Raw genomic sequence first — 14,556 nt, forward strand, 5'->3', positions numbered from 1 at the left:
AAATCCCTTGACCACCCTAACATCTCTACATATTTATTTGGGTCCCTTTCCCATCTTCTGTTTATTTTTCTATTTTTGGTTTCATTCTCAAATTATTGCATTTCCTTTTTTCTCTCAGAGAAAATAAATTGCAACTCATTCTCTTTCTTTCTCACTTTATTTTCCCGAGAAAATAATTAAAAAATGAAACTTGAATTTGAGTTTCTCAGTCATGAATGGAAATCTTTTGTTATTTTGAATGTTTTTCAAAAAACATAACTAGTTCGGAGGCGGTTGTATTTAATTAAGACCTGCCCATATTTTAATGCCAATGAGCCAAGCGTGTGGAGACTGTAAACCCTCAGAGAGAGAGAGAGAGTGAGAGTCGCCCACATTTGCATAGTGAATGGGCAAAATCCCGGCTTTCTCGCTTGAGTGCGGAGTAGAGGGGAGAAAAGTGTTGTGGGTATCTTTACCCTTTTGAGTTTTGATAATCTGTTTCTCTTAATCTTCAAATTTCCTACTTTGCTGCTGCTGTACTGTTGAAGAAGGGGAAAAAGGTTTTTTTTTTTCTTTGATTTCCCCCTTTTTTTATGTTCTTTTGGAATTGAAGAGATGCTTTGTCTTAAAGCAGAAGTCCTCGATGACCACGACCTTAACAGTAGCAGTATTTCTACTAACAGTAACAATGGTGGCGGTGGTGGGTTCGGGTTTATTCTCCCAATGAATCTGTAAGACCAACAATGCACTACTATTTATACATACATTCTTCCCTTATGTATCTATTTTCACTTCCTTTTTAATTTTTCTTTGATTTGTGTGTTTTGGGGAAGGGTAATCGATTTTGTGCACAGAATGTTTGTGTTTATTATGTAATTGATTTGCTTTACAGGGGAAGTTCCATTCATAAGTATTTATGGAGGAATGGTAGGTTTTCTAATCGATCTGTTTCTTCTGGAGATGGGTATCCTCCTTCAATTTCTGATTTTGAGGTATTTACTGCTGCAGCATTTTTTGTACTCTTTTTTTTTTTTCTTCTAATTTACTATATACATACATACATACATAAGTGCAGTGTTTTTGCTTGTATCAAAACATTTAACTCATTATCATAAATTGAATCAGCTTTTATGCTATTAAGATTTCTTGTTTTGGTTTTTCTATGAAAGGTATATATATAAAGCTCTTTTCTGATTATTATTTTTTTTTTAAATTGTGAAACCTGTAATTTAAGTGAACCGTTTAACGTTAAGATCATTGCAAATGAAGCTGGATCATTATGCATTTGTTGTTATAATCCTCTCTGCCATTTCTTTATATTCTATTTCTGGTGACATTTTGTAAGTTTATTTTGTTAGTCTTAATGGCAACTATAACCACATCTATTTCGTAATGTCATTCATCTTTCTATCTTGTCCTTCTCCTCCCAGATCAGGGCTCTGGGGAAAGTCTAGAATAGGTATTTAAAAAAAACAGTAGCCATCGGTTTGGGAGCGTCAGGGTGGGGGGGGGGTGGGAGTCTTTCAAGGACCCGGCTTTCCTTATTCCTTGTTGCAATGATTAAATCAACCGAAACTCTGAAAATTTGTCATTTGTTACTCTCAAAGAATCAAAATTAAAACATAGATGAACCAAGTTCTAAGGTATATTTTGTTGAACTTCCATCATCCCACCATTGCTACATCATTGGCTTTGTCCCTAAATGGTTCTTCTGATACCTGCAATAGTGCTGCACCAATATGAGGTGATTTTACTAAAACAATGAAAATCTAAGTTGGACATATAATGTAGTCACCAAATAACTTAGCATTCCCACGTCTGATCATCAATCTTGTCATATTATTACGCCCAGAAGGTGAACTATTTGTATTTATATGCTTTACTCATTCTAAAATTTGGCAGATTGGCTGATACTTACTAGAGCTACTGAGCTGCTTCTCCAAGGACCCCTTGTCCCTTTTCCTGTTGTTGCTTGCGAGTTCTTTTTTATTATTTTTTAAATTTTAAATGGACTTCAAACCATATTGTCTTCAGGATATTAAAACCCCGGAAAAAAGAAGTGGACAGTTGAAATTTGGAAATATGTCTCTTTACAAATGCCAGCTTGAGGAAGATGTATGTGAATTCAATATCTCTATTTGTTTTCAATTGTTTGTATTCGTGTAAAATTACCAGTAAATTTGATAACTATATAATAAATATTTGGCATTTCAGGTAAAAAAGTTGCAAGAGCAATTGCAAGAAGAAATTGAATTGCGCCTAGCTCTAGCAAGTGCTGTTGAACACTCTGATTCATCCATCTCTAGTTCGCCTTGTCAGCTTCCAGATAAGGTCAACACTCCCATATATGTTTTCCCCACTTTTTATATATCTTCTTATTTTTCTAATCTAAAACTTGTTGGTTTTTGTGTTGTTGCATATTCTCTTTCTCACCTTAAGATTGTAATGTGCAATTGTGGAATGTTAATAGCAGGCCCAAGAGCTTTTGGATAGCATAGCTATTCTGGAGATCACTGTATCAAAGCTTGAACAAGAAGCAATTGCCTTGCAATATCAGCTTAGTCAGGAGAAAAATGAGCGCCATCTTGCTGAATGGCGTTTAAGGCGTTTGGCCTGTCGAACATCACCACCATTGGATTCCTCACATACTTGTTTAACAGAATTGGTATACCCTTTTAGAAGTTAATTTTGCATTTTTGTTTGATCTTTTGGATCAGCTTAGCTTACAAGGAGATTAAGTTATATCTCTTTCCAGTTATAATGGTGCCACTTTCCTGTTGTAAAAGTATAAGAGTATATGAGAAGCAGGAGAATTTAATTGTCTATAATTGCTGCAGATTAGGAGACCTTCCTGCGGAGATAATGTAGAAGGGAAAGTGGAGGATAAGCCCCCCTGGGATGATGCAAACAAGCTAAACAGGGTTCATTTTGTTGAGAAACTTTGGCACTATCCTAATCGGCTTTCTGAAGAAATGGTCTGGTGCATGAGAGATATTTTTGTCTTCTTAGCAGATTCTTCCAAGCCGTCTTCTTCTGAATGCATGGCTTCACCCTCTTCACCTCAGGGGCACCTCTCTTACTCTTCTTTGGCATCTTTCTCTGAATCGCCCACAATGAATTCGTATAGGAAGAGTCCGTCTGTTGACATGGAACAAGGTTCTGAGGTCTCTCCAAGATATTGTAAAATTGACCCATATATTATTCCCGGTAAGGTAGATTGGATACAAGGCATTGGAGCTTACAGTACAGCAGTTGAGGTCTCGTGGTTGTCTGTTGGGAAGAAGGAACTTGAGTATGCTTCTGGGGCTCTCAAAAGATTTAGGTTCTGTACCTAACTCTATTTCAGAATTAAATTATCCTAATTCCTGCTTTTAGCCCCTTGTATGCAGTGAGGAGGTTAACTTCCTCCCGCTTTATGAGGTTGGAGCACTGCAATTATGTCCTTTAGGTTCTTTGCAAAATCTCATTATTGTAATTGACTTTCAGGAGTCTGCTTATCTTTTGTCAGAAACTATTGAATATTGTCTTTACCTTTTTTTTTTCTCTCTTACCCATAGCAATTGGTACATATATCAAGTTCCCTTATTTATGATACGTCTATTTTAAACTCTTTTGACTGAAGATGCTGACTAGATCTCTCTCTCTCTCTCTCTCTCTCTCTCTCTCCCCTTTCTTTGGGTGTTCTTCCTGTTTGCATGTCACACAGGTTGCTTGTTGAGCAGTTAGCTGAAGTTGACCCATCTTGCCTGAGTTGCACTGAGAAGCTAGCATTCTGGATTAATGTGTACAATGCTTTGATCATGCATGTAAATACTCTCTTCCATTCATTCAACCTTTCTTCAATTTGTTATTTTGCCTGTCTCTATCTATATATTCTTTTATTTGCAGAACCTTATCTACTTACCTCATTTTAGTGTCCATGTTGCCATACTCAAGTCATTCAAAGTTAGGGCACTGGTTCTTTCCAAGGACTGACCATTTGAAACCTCTGTTCCGACCATTAAATGCATCTGTAGGCCAAAAGGATTTGCAGATAGAGTTGACATTTTCTGTTTTTACAGCTCTTAACAGTTTTTATTTTACTAAAGTTGTCCTCGTCTTTAATGATGACATTTTCTGTTTTTACAGCTCTTAACAGTTTTTACTTGCTTTTGTTGCTGCTTTTTCTCAGGCCTTTCTAGCATATGGAGTTCCAAGAAGTGATATTAAATTATTTTCCTTAATGCAAAAGGTGTGGTGTTTAAATTCTTTTGCTAGGAAGTCACAGTCCATTTATCTTCAATATTATGCTTATTGAAACTTTCTGAACCAAATGGCACACTATTATGCAGGCTGCTTACACCATTGGTGGGCACACATTCAGTGCCGCTGACATTGAGTTCGTGATTCTGAGGATGAAACCACCGGCTCATCGGCCGCAAATTGTATGTTACAAGCTTAATTCCCTTTAGAAGCCCTCATGAAATAAGTGCACCCTGTTGTTGGGCCCAAGTTGACTTATTTGATTCAATTTCCTCATCTTTTTTTTTGGTTTATCAACATTAGTGTGGCCATGTCACCAAGAATTTATTGCATGTTTAATTGTTAGCTTGAACACATTTTCTGCCAAGTGAATGCATGCATTTGTATATGTTAAAGGAACCTGATCTTTTTTATTTTCGAGATCCTGCCAAATGGGTGGCATCTTGCAACATGTTCAAATGATCATTTCCATGATGTGACCTAACATACCTGGCGTCCATAATTTTCATGGCAGGCCTTGCTACTTGCTCTTCAAAAATTTAAGGTATCTGAGGACCAGAAGTTTTCCATTGATCTACCTGAGCCTCTGCTGGCTTTTGCTCTGAGTTGTGGGATGCATTCTTCCCCTGCAGTAAGTACTTATGGCTTCTTCTTAGGGGTGGCCAAGGCCAGTTTGGCACCTGAACTGGCAGTTCAGGGGGATTGGAAATGGCCCTCCAGCATTCCTTTTGATTTTGGTTCAGTTCTGGTTTTGGTTGAATTCAACATTGACATTTTTTCAATTTTTTTATTTTTATTAAAAAATGAAAATCTGGGTTAGCCTGGAATGGAACCAGCCGGTTTTGGTCAATCCAGTTTGACTAGATCTCATTTGCACCAGTCCTGTTCCAAACTGGCTATTGGCCAGGTCTATTTCTTATCCCCTAATTTCCAGAACGAACAAGTTAACCTATGACAGATTAGAATAGTATGGCATAAAATTTTTAATCTTCCAAAGCAAGTAATATATTGGAAATGATGTTCATGAAATTTAGCGAGCTTATTGATTTGACTTTATGTTGTTGCTTTCATAGATGTATCATTACGTTGCTAATTAGGTACAAGCAAATGCCAGAATGTTTGAAGAGGGAATTCCATTTGATCTTTCATTGTGCACTTTATAAAAATTTGATTTCTATGAAAGAATGTTTCGGTTATGTTGTGTGGTTTGCAGTAACAATTACTGAAGAACACAACACATTGATGACTCTCAGCAGAAGCAGTATAAAATTCTCTTATTTGTTGCCCTTTCTCCTTCTCTAACAGGTGCGAATTTTCAAGCCTGAAAACGTGACCGAGTTGCTGAAAACTTCATTGAAGGATTATGTTCAAGCGTCTGTTGGTATAAGCAGTAAGGGTAAACTATTGGTGCCAAAATTGTTGTATTGTTTCGCCAAAGGCATAGTAGATGACTTGCAGCTGCCTGAGTGGATTTGTCAGTTCCTGAACCCAGAGCAAGCTTCCATGGTTAAAGACATTTCATCTAAACACAAGTGGAGGCTACTTGGTGCTCGAAGTTTCTCGGTCATACCTTTCGATTCAAGGTTCCGCTTTCTCTTCATATTATAGCAAGTGGATGAAAGTTTTGAAAGTTGTCTTCAGCATGCAATCCATGGAAATGTGGGGTCAAGCTTGTTACCAGTTGATCAATTTCCCTTGATAGACAGGAGGTTTGCCACACACAAGATTTCATAAAAGATGCTCATTCACTGCTCTTAAAAAGTGAATTTTATGAAAAGAAATTTATTGTATAGTCATACATTCCACCAATAAATATTCTATCCTTAATTTTACAGTCTATAGTTGAGTAGGATCTGTATCAGAACTTGGTTGAATTGTGTTTCAAGCATGATCATAGCGCATGCAAGTTTTGTAAGATAAAAAGTTATCCTGTGCATCTTTTAAGAATCTGATTGCTCATAAAGCTCATGCCTGCTAGTCACCTGGAAACTGAAATTGAAACTGGCTAAGCAATTGCACCAACCGAGTAATCAGAAGGATAGAGTGAATCTTTTTTCCACTCGGTAACCGATATTTAGAGTTGCACCAACAACTCTGGCCCCGGTTAGTAAACTGCCTTAACTTCTGTGATTTTCTTTTTTCCATTAATGTTAAATTAGTCTATCGTTTTGATTGCAAAAGATCATAACAAACCAACTAATAAAAACATATATAATCTATTCTCTCAAAAAAACATAAATAATCTCAACGTTCATAATTTCTCATATTTGGTTACCATCTAATATGTGAATTGACATGAAGACCTCAGAGGAGAAAAAGGCTAATTCTTATATATAATAATTCACCGTAAAATACTTAAATGATTTCTTGAGATGTAGCGAGAGCCATAGAAACTCCACTATAATCAATAATGTACATTTAACAGTTGCATTAAATATATTTTTAATATTTTTCCAGTCATTGTTAATACATCAACTCTTTTAACACATACGAATCAGATAACGTAGGGAGTAGGAAATATGGCTTTAAAGGCAAATTACCATAATTAGATTTAGCAATTTAAGCAATAATTAAGAATCAAATTCTCATGATTAAAGTTGAATTTATGACAGCCAAGTTCATCCTGCAGTAAGCTAGCACCTAAATGTTGCTATTAACCGTTCTCTACAAGCAACAAATGGCAGGAGCCCTTCGCATATCAGAACTCTTGCCTAGGATTACTTATCACTAGTTAAAAACTAAAATACCACAATGGGGAAGAGAAAAAAAAAAAAAAAAAAATCTATTTTGAGGTTCAATCTTTCACTATTCAAGAGGATGGTCAGATCGGGTTCTCTCGTACAATTGATAAATCAGAGTAGATTTGGACATCTGGGGTTCTCTTTCCAGAACTGCAACTACATCCTTAACGGAGATAGTGCGAGCAATCTTGACTTCAGGCACACTTTGGTTCCTTCCAGTTTTCCTAGCAGCCTCTGATAGAAAGGCGAAAAAAAAAAAGTGAAAACAGGGAGAATGAGAAGAAAACACAAAATAGCATTTGTATGGTTTGTATACGCTCCACTAGTTCTCATACATACTAGATGCAACTGCCGGGCTCCTTTTGTCTGTTTCTTGATTATCCTTTATATTTCTTCCAGTTGTTGAAGGACTCTTGTAGTTAACTTCCTTGGATGACTGGGAACTGGATGTTGCTTCCGTCCCACCTTCACGTTTCTGGCGTGCTTGCTCAGCCATGAGTTGCCATTTTGATAGCATGTCATCTCCACCAACAGCAGCTCGAGCAGCAACATTTGCAGCTGTTGTCCTCATTTTGTCATCATCCTCTTTGTTTACCTAAAAAGTAATAGAAGTATTATTCTTTTGTTTAAACATAATTTCCTTATTTGGCCAAAATGAGAACTTACACAGTCAGTTAGATGAGCTGGTTTATACCTTTACTGATTTCATACGACCTTCATCTTTCTCATTATCAACTTCAGCTCCATTATCACCCTCAGGCTGCATTCCCAGGCATCAAGCGCATTGAAACTTAAAATGTGTGGTTAAATGAATATGCATAATATAAAGATGATTCACTATTATTTCTATAATTTTCCTTGTTTCTGTAAACTTGATCAAAAGTTTAACATGTCATACTATGTGTATAAAGTACCCACATCATTAACTTTTCGAAGCTTTTCAGCTTCTGCCTGCTTTTTCTCCCATTCTTCCTTAGCTTTCTGGTTCATTGCCATGATTTGCTGTCGAACGTCTGAGGTGATTACAGTCCGATGTCTAGGCTTCTCAGCATCAACCCGCTGTAAAAATCCCATTAAAGCAAGGGGAAGAACAAGGAAAGATGACAAGCTAGCTCTTGCAAGATAAATTCAAATGCAATTAGAAAACAATAACTGACCTGCTTGGATAGCCTGATCAGTTTACTTATTAGTCCACGCATTCTTTCCTCCACACACTAAATATTCAGATGCATAAGCAAAAGTCTCACAGTTTCTATATATAAACACTAAGGAGTTAGCATCTCACCAACGACAAGCATCGCTCCACATCATTATTAATATTCTTCAAACCACATTTAGCCACTGGAGCACAACCCAATATTATAAGCCATGTTATTGATTCTTGCTTATTTCATAAAGCAGAATTCAAATAAATCAATAGATTTAAAAATGATGAGAACAATGAACCGAAAAAATATTAACTGATCTCTGCCAATTTTTTCTGCAGTGGAATCTTCTGCAAAATCAACCTTTCTTCTTCTTCTTGTACAACCCTCCGAGATGCTTCTGAAACTCGACTTTCCTCCTTGGATCCAGAGAATAGCTGTTCTTCCTCTTCCTATTTTTAACAAGCAACACCTCAGAAGGTTGTGCAAATAAAATGACAGTGTATAACAATCACTAGTGCACAGTTCTGCATGAACATACTTGATGGCACACACAAGTAACATACCCTTAGATTAACTCCACTGACAGCAGTGACATCATTAAGTTGTTCAATGCTTTGATCTGAAAAGGCCCCAGAAACTTTTTGCTTCTTACTGTGTACAGTCCCATAGATTTATATGGTAAGATGATTTAATAAGGTATCTCATCAAGATGAAAAAGAATAAAGTGGCCATATAAAACCATACATCTGGATGCTTAGTTGACTGGTGGAAATAGTTTCAAAAGCTGATAGTCAATAAATCAAAATTTGTTTGTTAGTAAAGCTGATTAATTAGGAGAAGCTGTGTTGTTTATTTTGTCTATGTTCCATTTCCTAAGGCTGAATGAATAGCCTCTTGACTTTCACAAAAAACATTTTAATACATCAGCTTTATAGCCATCTTATTCATCTCCTAAATTTGTTGTAAACTGGAATAATTTAACCCCTAAAACCAAGTCAGCTACATGTGTAATTTAATGTTGTTCTAGGTGAGAGAAGCTCATTATATATGTTGACTTGGATAAATAAAAGAATTGCAACGGGAAAAGAAGGCCCAAATTCGCTCTCTTTCTTTTCTCTCCCCCAGGTATTAAATCCTATCCTAATGGAAAACAGCTAGAAATATATTCCACAGTGCATATTACGTCTTTTGGTACATAATTATTAGGATCAAGTTATTCCACAGTATACAAAATGAAGAGATAAATAAGATGGCTATAAAATTGAGCAATAGAATGACTTTTGGTGAAAAGGTCAGAGGGCTATGTGTGCTTTCAGCCTTTCTTAAAAGTATAAAAGCATGATGATGAGAGCTGTATCGGAGATACCATAATTGAATATAGAATATTCTTGATTTCATAAAAGTTCTCTCTCTCACCCTCATCTTATTTCTGCTTCTTCCCCCTGTGTTTCTATTTCTTTCACTTTCCCTCTCTGTCCTTCCAATGGTTTGCTACCAGACAAACCTGACGGCCGAAGATCCCAAGACCTAACATGTAGGAATGTTAAAAGAAGCTATTTCACCTTGATGCAGGTGGAGAAGAACCAAGTGGTTCAAGTGGCTTCTTTTGGCCAATTGAAGGTTTCTTTGGAGGTGTTCTTGCATTAACTCCAGCAGAAGCAACTACAGATGGGATCCGAGAGCCAACCTGATAAATATAGAAACAAGAAGGTTACCCCATTAATAGATATCTTACTGAATGTACACTATTAGGAGCACAGAAAAAGAAATTACGTTCAGAAAATTGAGCAAGCAACCACAAACTCTCCTCATCCCACTTCCCACTCCCTTTGGTCATGTTCTCACTAATGCCCTGCATGTTTATTGATCTTAGCACAAGAATGGACTTGGATGACCACTGAAATAGTTGATAATCCCTTTGTAAAGAAGGAAATTTTCCAAAAATCTCTATGACCTCCAAAGGGGATAAACACTTATCTAATTAGCCTCCTCGTCAATGTCATGCAGAAAGCTATTGCTCCTTTCTTATGCATATGGCTAGTCATTTAACAAGATAACAATTCCATGGTTTAAATTACAGCAGAAAGAATGAAACTAAACTAAGACTATAGTTGCGTTTGGACCAACGTTTGGGGTGGTTGATAGTTGCTCTGGCCCCAACAACTATCCCATATGTGTTAGTGAAATTTCTCATCAACTGAATTGGAGTTTTTTCTCATCAGCTAGTAACTAATTCAATTTATTTTTCATTTAAGTACATTTATGATCAGTATGAAGTTACCTGTGCATTTGGCTCCAATGGAGTTGAAATGGAAGGAGAAACTGAACTTGAGGGTGCCAAACCAATGGGTGGAGAGAAACCAACTTTTGAAGTTTGCTTTTCTAAAGAGACATCCTTTGAATTTCCTGGCACTGGGTTCCCCTGTTCAGCAGGTGTGGCAGATACAACCTGAGGGTTAGACACCTGAGATTTCTGCTGCTGCTCAACAGCCTGTTCAACTGGTTCTTGTTTTACATAATTTGTTGATGAGAAAGGGGCAGAACTTTGCTCTTTATTCGTTGGTGCTTGCCATGGAACTGAACTTTGTTGCAAGGCCGATTTGTTTGCATACTGGGAAATAGAACCACTCTGCACTCTGTTGGGATCAGCAACAGCGTTTTGCCTCTCAAATTTCGGCACACTCATCATGTTCATTGCTTGGGTTGAACCCCCTACTTGTGTTGTGCCCATGGTTTGATGTGAAATTTGCCTCATTTGCATATCATGAGACTGTGGCTTCATGGATGATCCTGAAGTATTGACATTTGTTCCAGAATATGGGTGATAAGTCGCACTATTACTTCCATACATTGGAAAGGAAGTTGGTGGAAAGTGCAAATGTTGCTGCTGCTTGCTATGTCCTGGCATAGAAATTGAAGAGTGTTCCCTATCTTGATTGACTATGCTAGCACTGGAAGAAGGCATTTGGCTAACTTGCATTCCAAGAGAATCTGGCTGACGTTCCACCTCTCGAGATTTCTGAGCATTATTTTCTGCAGATGGATAGCTAGAATCAGCCAGCACTTGGACTGCTGAAGAGGCACTAGCACTGACAGGCATTCTCACATTATGTTGGCGTGCAAAAGCTTGAGATTGTAACTGGGATTGGGTGGAACCTGGCTGCAAGTACAGGAAAAGTTCCTTTTCAGTTTGATATCAACAAAATTCTTAAATTCATCATAAATATATTAAGCCCATTCTACAATTACCTGCGACTGCAATTGTGCAACTGCCAATCTTAGCACTTGGTCCCCCACAATGTTTCTCATAAGCCTGACAAACTGCTCTTTCGCAATATCATTTTTCTAGCAGCAACAGTGATGGAAGAATCAGGATAGAATATAAAGCACCAAGTACAATGCATGAAAGACTAATACGAAATTCAAGTCAGAGACCTACCCTCAATTTATTAAAGAGAGTCTGAAGTTGCATCTCTCTGTCTTTATCAAGATGTGGCTTTAAGGCAGGCAACAATAACACAAATGGTATCTGCTTGGCTTGATTCTTTACATTACCAGGCTGCTCCATGCCCATGGTCTGTTGATTCTGTTGATTAACCATGTTTACTTTCATGTATTGCGGTTCAGTGTCCGAATTTTGCAATTTGTCACGTTCAGATAGTGGCATAGAATTTCTTTCAGAAATCTGCATCCCAGTTGTTCGAGGAGTCTGAAGAGGAACTTGTTTTGCCTGCCCTTTTTGAACATCATCTTGGGGTTGTTTCTGATGTAATAGGAGGTTCCTGGATCCCTGTGTGGCATCATTATTTAGTTGCTGATTTTCAGCAGCAGAAGCATGCCGCTTTAGCTCCATTACAGATGAGTGCTGTTCTTGCTGCTGTTGTTGCTGGATTACACCATTGGCATTTTCATCTTGTGTAGTAGTTTGCCAATTTGAAAATGGCTGACTGGGTGTTTGATTCATTTCATGGGATAAAACTGCTACAGTTTTGAGTTGCACATGTCACAAATAACCAAAAAGCTTCCAAGTAGGAAAAATAGAAAGCAAAGAAAATGAACATAAAAGAAATGCAAACGCATTTAACAGGAATGTTTGAGAACTTATCTTTCACAAAATATCTCTCCTGCACTGCTAGATGTTACTTTTTCTAGTTATGAAATTGTACGCTTGTCATTTGGGAACTATGAAAAGGGAAAACATCTTACAAGTCTATATGAAAATAAAGAATTCTCAATTACAACAGAATGAACTAGCTTCGAATTCCAAATTACAACTTTAAATTACTGCTAGATTCAAATACCGAAACACCTAAAGTGGAAAAAATAAATAAACAAAACAATGCAACTAATGCCTCAAATTCAGAGCAACCATAAGCACCTTGAAAATGTGAGTCCAAAAACGAAAAAAGAAAGAGCTCATGATTTAGGCTATCCTAACTCTCATGTTTATCTCTTGGAGAATCTGCTCGACCCTCTTATATAAAATTGCGAGTGAATTCCGTATAATTTATTCCAAACACAGTATTCAATCCAAATAAAACAAAAGCAGGAACAGCAAAAATTGCAAAAACGCCAATTACAAATGAATACTATGTCTGGAACATGATTCCAATCAAAATTGACAAGCTTACCGGAGTCGGACGGCTGAGAAGTGGACGCATCGCCTCCAATATCTCGATTGAGGGCAGCCTGAAACGCCTCCACCTCAGCACCGGAATGCATAGTTTCATCCTGTGAAAAAGGAAAATTAAAGAAGGAAACAAATTGGTAAAATCTGAATATGGAGAAAAAGAGAAACAGAAGAATTCAATTGCAGACCTCGTCTTCTTCGAGGAGCTTCATTATTGAAGGGTCCATGACCGCCTCAGTCACTCAAACGCTCACTCTTCGATTGAAGGGAGAATCTTGCCTTACCTTGCCTGGCTTATATTAGATTTCCAAATCCATGAATGAATTGCAGAAATGCATTTTTGTCTGTTGAGTTTTATATTACGGTTTTTTTTTTCTTTTTCTTTTTCTTTTCTAGCCGAAGAATTTATGATCGCATGGGGCCAGTGGAGAAATTAACCTTTCTTTTATTAATCATCCTTTTTTCTGTTAAATTAACTTTTATACATTTTTTTTATAAAAAAAAAAAATTAAGTTAGCTCAAGTTTAATAAATAGAAAAATCCCTTCATTTAAATTTGTTGTTGATCTTTCATCCTCTTTGCATTCGGTCGGTTCGGTTCGATTCAAAATCGAATCGAACTGAATAAACCAAAAGCTGAAATTTCAGTATTTATAAAAATCAAACCGAATCGATTTTGGTCAGAAACCGAATCGAACCGAACCGGTCTGATTCGGTTCGATTCGATTCGGTTTGATTGGTTTCGATTTTTAATAATTTTTTAATTTTTTTACACTTTATTTTTAATATTTTAAAATTTAATTAAAATATTTTAATCTTAATATGATTTAATTTATCTATATTATTGAAAAAATATATTATTATCATTAATCGGTTCGGTTCGATTTTTTCGGTTTTTTTCTGATCAAAACCGAACCTATCCGAAATAACCGAAATTTCTAAAATTAAAAACTGAACTGAACCGAAATGTATAAAAAACTAAATCAAATTTTTAAATTAATTCGATTCGATAAATTTTTTCGATTTAAACCGAATACCGAGCACCCCTAGTTTTACCATTCTTTAGTTAATAAAAGGTATTTATATATAATTTAATCTGATTTGATTGGATAATTAAAAATAATGGCATGAAAACTTTAAATTCGAATATTTATACCTCATTCATTTTTATTTAAAATTTTTTTTATTATTATTTATGTTGAAAATACTAAAGGTGGCTATTACGATTGATATCAGCAAAGAAAATTCCAAACATTTGTTCCTTATTTGCTGCTGTCTAACATTTCTCATTTCTCTTCAAATTATTCTCTTGTCTAGTAAAACTAGCTAGGGGACGAGGAAAAGGCTTGAGACGTGGACGGGCCATTGAGCAAGGCCATAACATTGTGGTATCAGAGCTAACAATGGCTGACGATCAACGTCTCTTGCGACTAGAAAATAAAGTAGAGAACTTGAGTTCTGGTCAGGAACGACTCCTTAAGCAGATGGAAGAGTTGGTGATGGCAACGAACTCCTGATTAAATGTGTCGGATGAAGGGTCCGTCAATAGGAATCGGGGACCCCTTGGACAGGGTGGTGCTGGAGAAGTAGGTGGATTGGTCATACCAAAGCTTGCGAAACTTGATTTTCCCCGGTAAGATGGTACAGAAGATCCCACCTTATGGATATGTCGAGCGGAGCAATTTTTTGAATTTCAAGGGACTGCTCCCCATGATCAAGTGAGATTGGCAACTCATCATTTGAAGAAAGATGCTCAGTTGTGGTATCAACGCTGGGCGCTTAGTCACTTGGGATGGAATGAAAGCTGGACTGCTGGA

General features: G+C 36.8%; 2 protein-coding genes across 8 annotated transcripts; one reads left to right on the forward strand and one right to left on the reverse strand.

Annotated features, from left to right (window-relative positions):
• The first annotated feature begins 8 nt into the window (after positions 1–8).
• On the forward strand, positions 9–6,184 carry LOC110612436. 4 transcript variants are annotated; one of them, XM_021753224.2, is made up of 12 exons: positions 24–539; positions 614–710; positions 872–971; positions 2,014–2,094; positions 2,194–2,310; positions 2,450–2,644; positions 2,817–3,301; positions 3,686–3,785; positions 4,151–4,210; positions 4,311–4,403; positions 4,736–4,852; positions 5,527–6,184. In XM_021753224.2, exons 2-12 carry the CDS (start codon positions 703–705, stop codon positions 5,827–5,829), a joined length of 1,659 nt encoding a protein of 552 aa, XP_021608916.1. In that variant the 5' UTR covers positions 24–539; positions 614–702; the 3' UTR covers positions 5,830–6,184. The 4 variants fall into 4 exon arrangements, with proteins under 4 accessions (XP_043810505.1, XP_021608914.1, XP_021608916.1 ...); XM_021753222.2 differs by having other exon boundaries at positions 22–710; XM_021753223.2 differs by having other exon boundaries at positions 25–710; positions 2,453–2,644.
• Positions 6,185–6,791: 607 nt separating this feature from the next.
• LOC110611282 (transcription initiation factor TFIID subunit 4b) lies at positions 6,792–13,133 on the reverse strand. 4 transcript variants are annotated; one of them, XM_021751501.2, is made up of 14 exons: positions 12,929–13,133; positions 12,742–12,841; positions 11,550–12,088; positions 11,360–11,455; positions 10,392–11,270; positions 9,673–9,797; positions 8,674–8,761; positions 8,424–8,559; positions 8,248–8,303; positions 8,120–8,176; positions 7,881–8,021; positions 7,657–7,722; positions 7,302–7,557; positions 6,792–7,196 (listed from the first exon to the last, which is right to left on the reverse strand). In XM_021751501.2, the coding sequence occupies exons 1-14, from the start codon at positions 12,965–12,967 to the stop codon at positions 7,027–7,029; spliced, it is 2,748 nt and encodes a 915-aa protein (XP_021607193.1). In that variant the 5' UTR covers positions 12,968–13,133; the 3' UTR covers positions 6,792–7,026. The 4 variants fall into 4 exon arrangements, with proteins under 4 accessions (XP_021607193.1, XP_021607192.1, XP_021607194.1 ...); XM_021751500.2 differs by having other exon boundaries at positions 11,550–12,091; XM_021751502.2 differs by having other exon boundaries at positions 11,550–12,292; positions 12,929–12,968.
• Positions 13,134–14,556: the final 1,423 nt, after the last annotated feature.

This window comes from Manihot esculenta, chromosome 3, assembly GCF_001659605.2.
Source record: "Manihot esculenta cultivar AM560-2 chromosome 3, M.esculenta_v8, whole genome shotgun sequence".
Classification (NCBI taxonomy): Eukaryota; Viridiplantae; Streptophyta; class Magnoliopsida; order Malpighiales; family Euphorbiaceae; genus Manihot; species Manihot esculenta.

What these genes read in the sequence shown, in the direction of transcription:
- LOC110612436 (XM_021753222.2), top strand. Translation starts at nt 595, where the DNA reads ATGCTTTGTCTTAAAGCAGAAGTCCTCGATGACCACGACCTTAACAGT. An exon ending in AATGCCAGCTTGAGGAAGAT is followed by an intron (nt 2,095 to 2,193) that starts GTATGTGAATTC and finishes TTGGCATTTCAG; the next exon opens with GTAAAAAAGTTGCAAGAGCA. An exon ending in ATACTTGTTTAACAGAATTG is followed by an intron (nt 2,645 to 2,816) that starts GTATACCCTTTT and finishes TAATTGCTGCAG; the next exon opens with ATTAGGAGACCTTCCTGCGG.
- LOC110611282 (XM_021751500.2), bottom strand. Translation starts at nt 12,967, where the DNA reads ATGGACCCTTCAATAATGAAGCTCCTCGAAGAAGACGAG. An exon ending in TTCTCAGCCGTCCGACTCCG is followed by an intron (nt 12,092 to 12,741) that starts GTAAGCTTGTCA and finishes TCAAAACTGTAG; the next exon opens with CAGTTTTATCCCATGAAATG. An exon ending in GAAAAAATTGGCAGAGATCA is followed by an intron (nt 8,304 to 8,423) that starts GTTAATATTTTT and finishes GTTGTGCTCCAG; the next exon opens with TGGCTAAATGTGGTTTGAAG.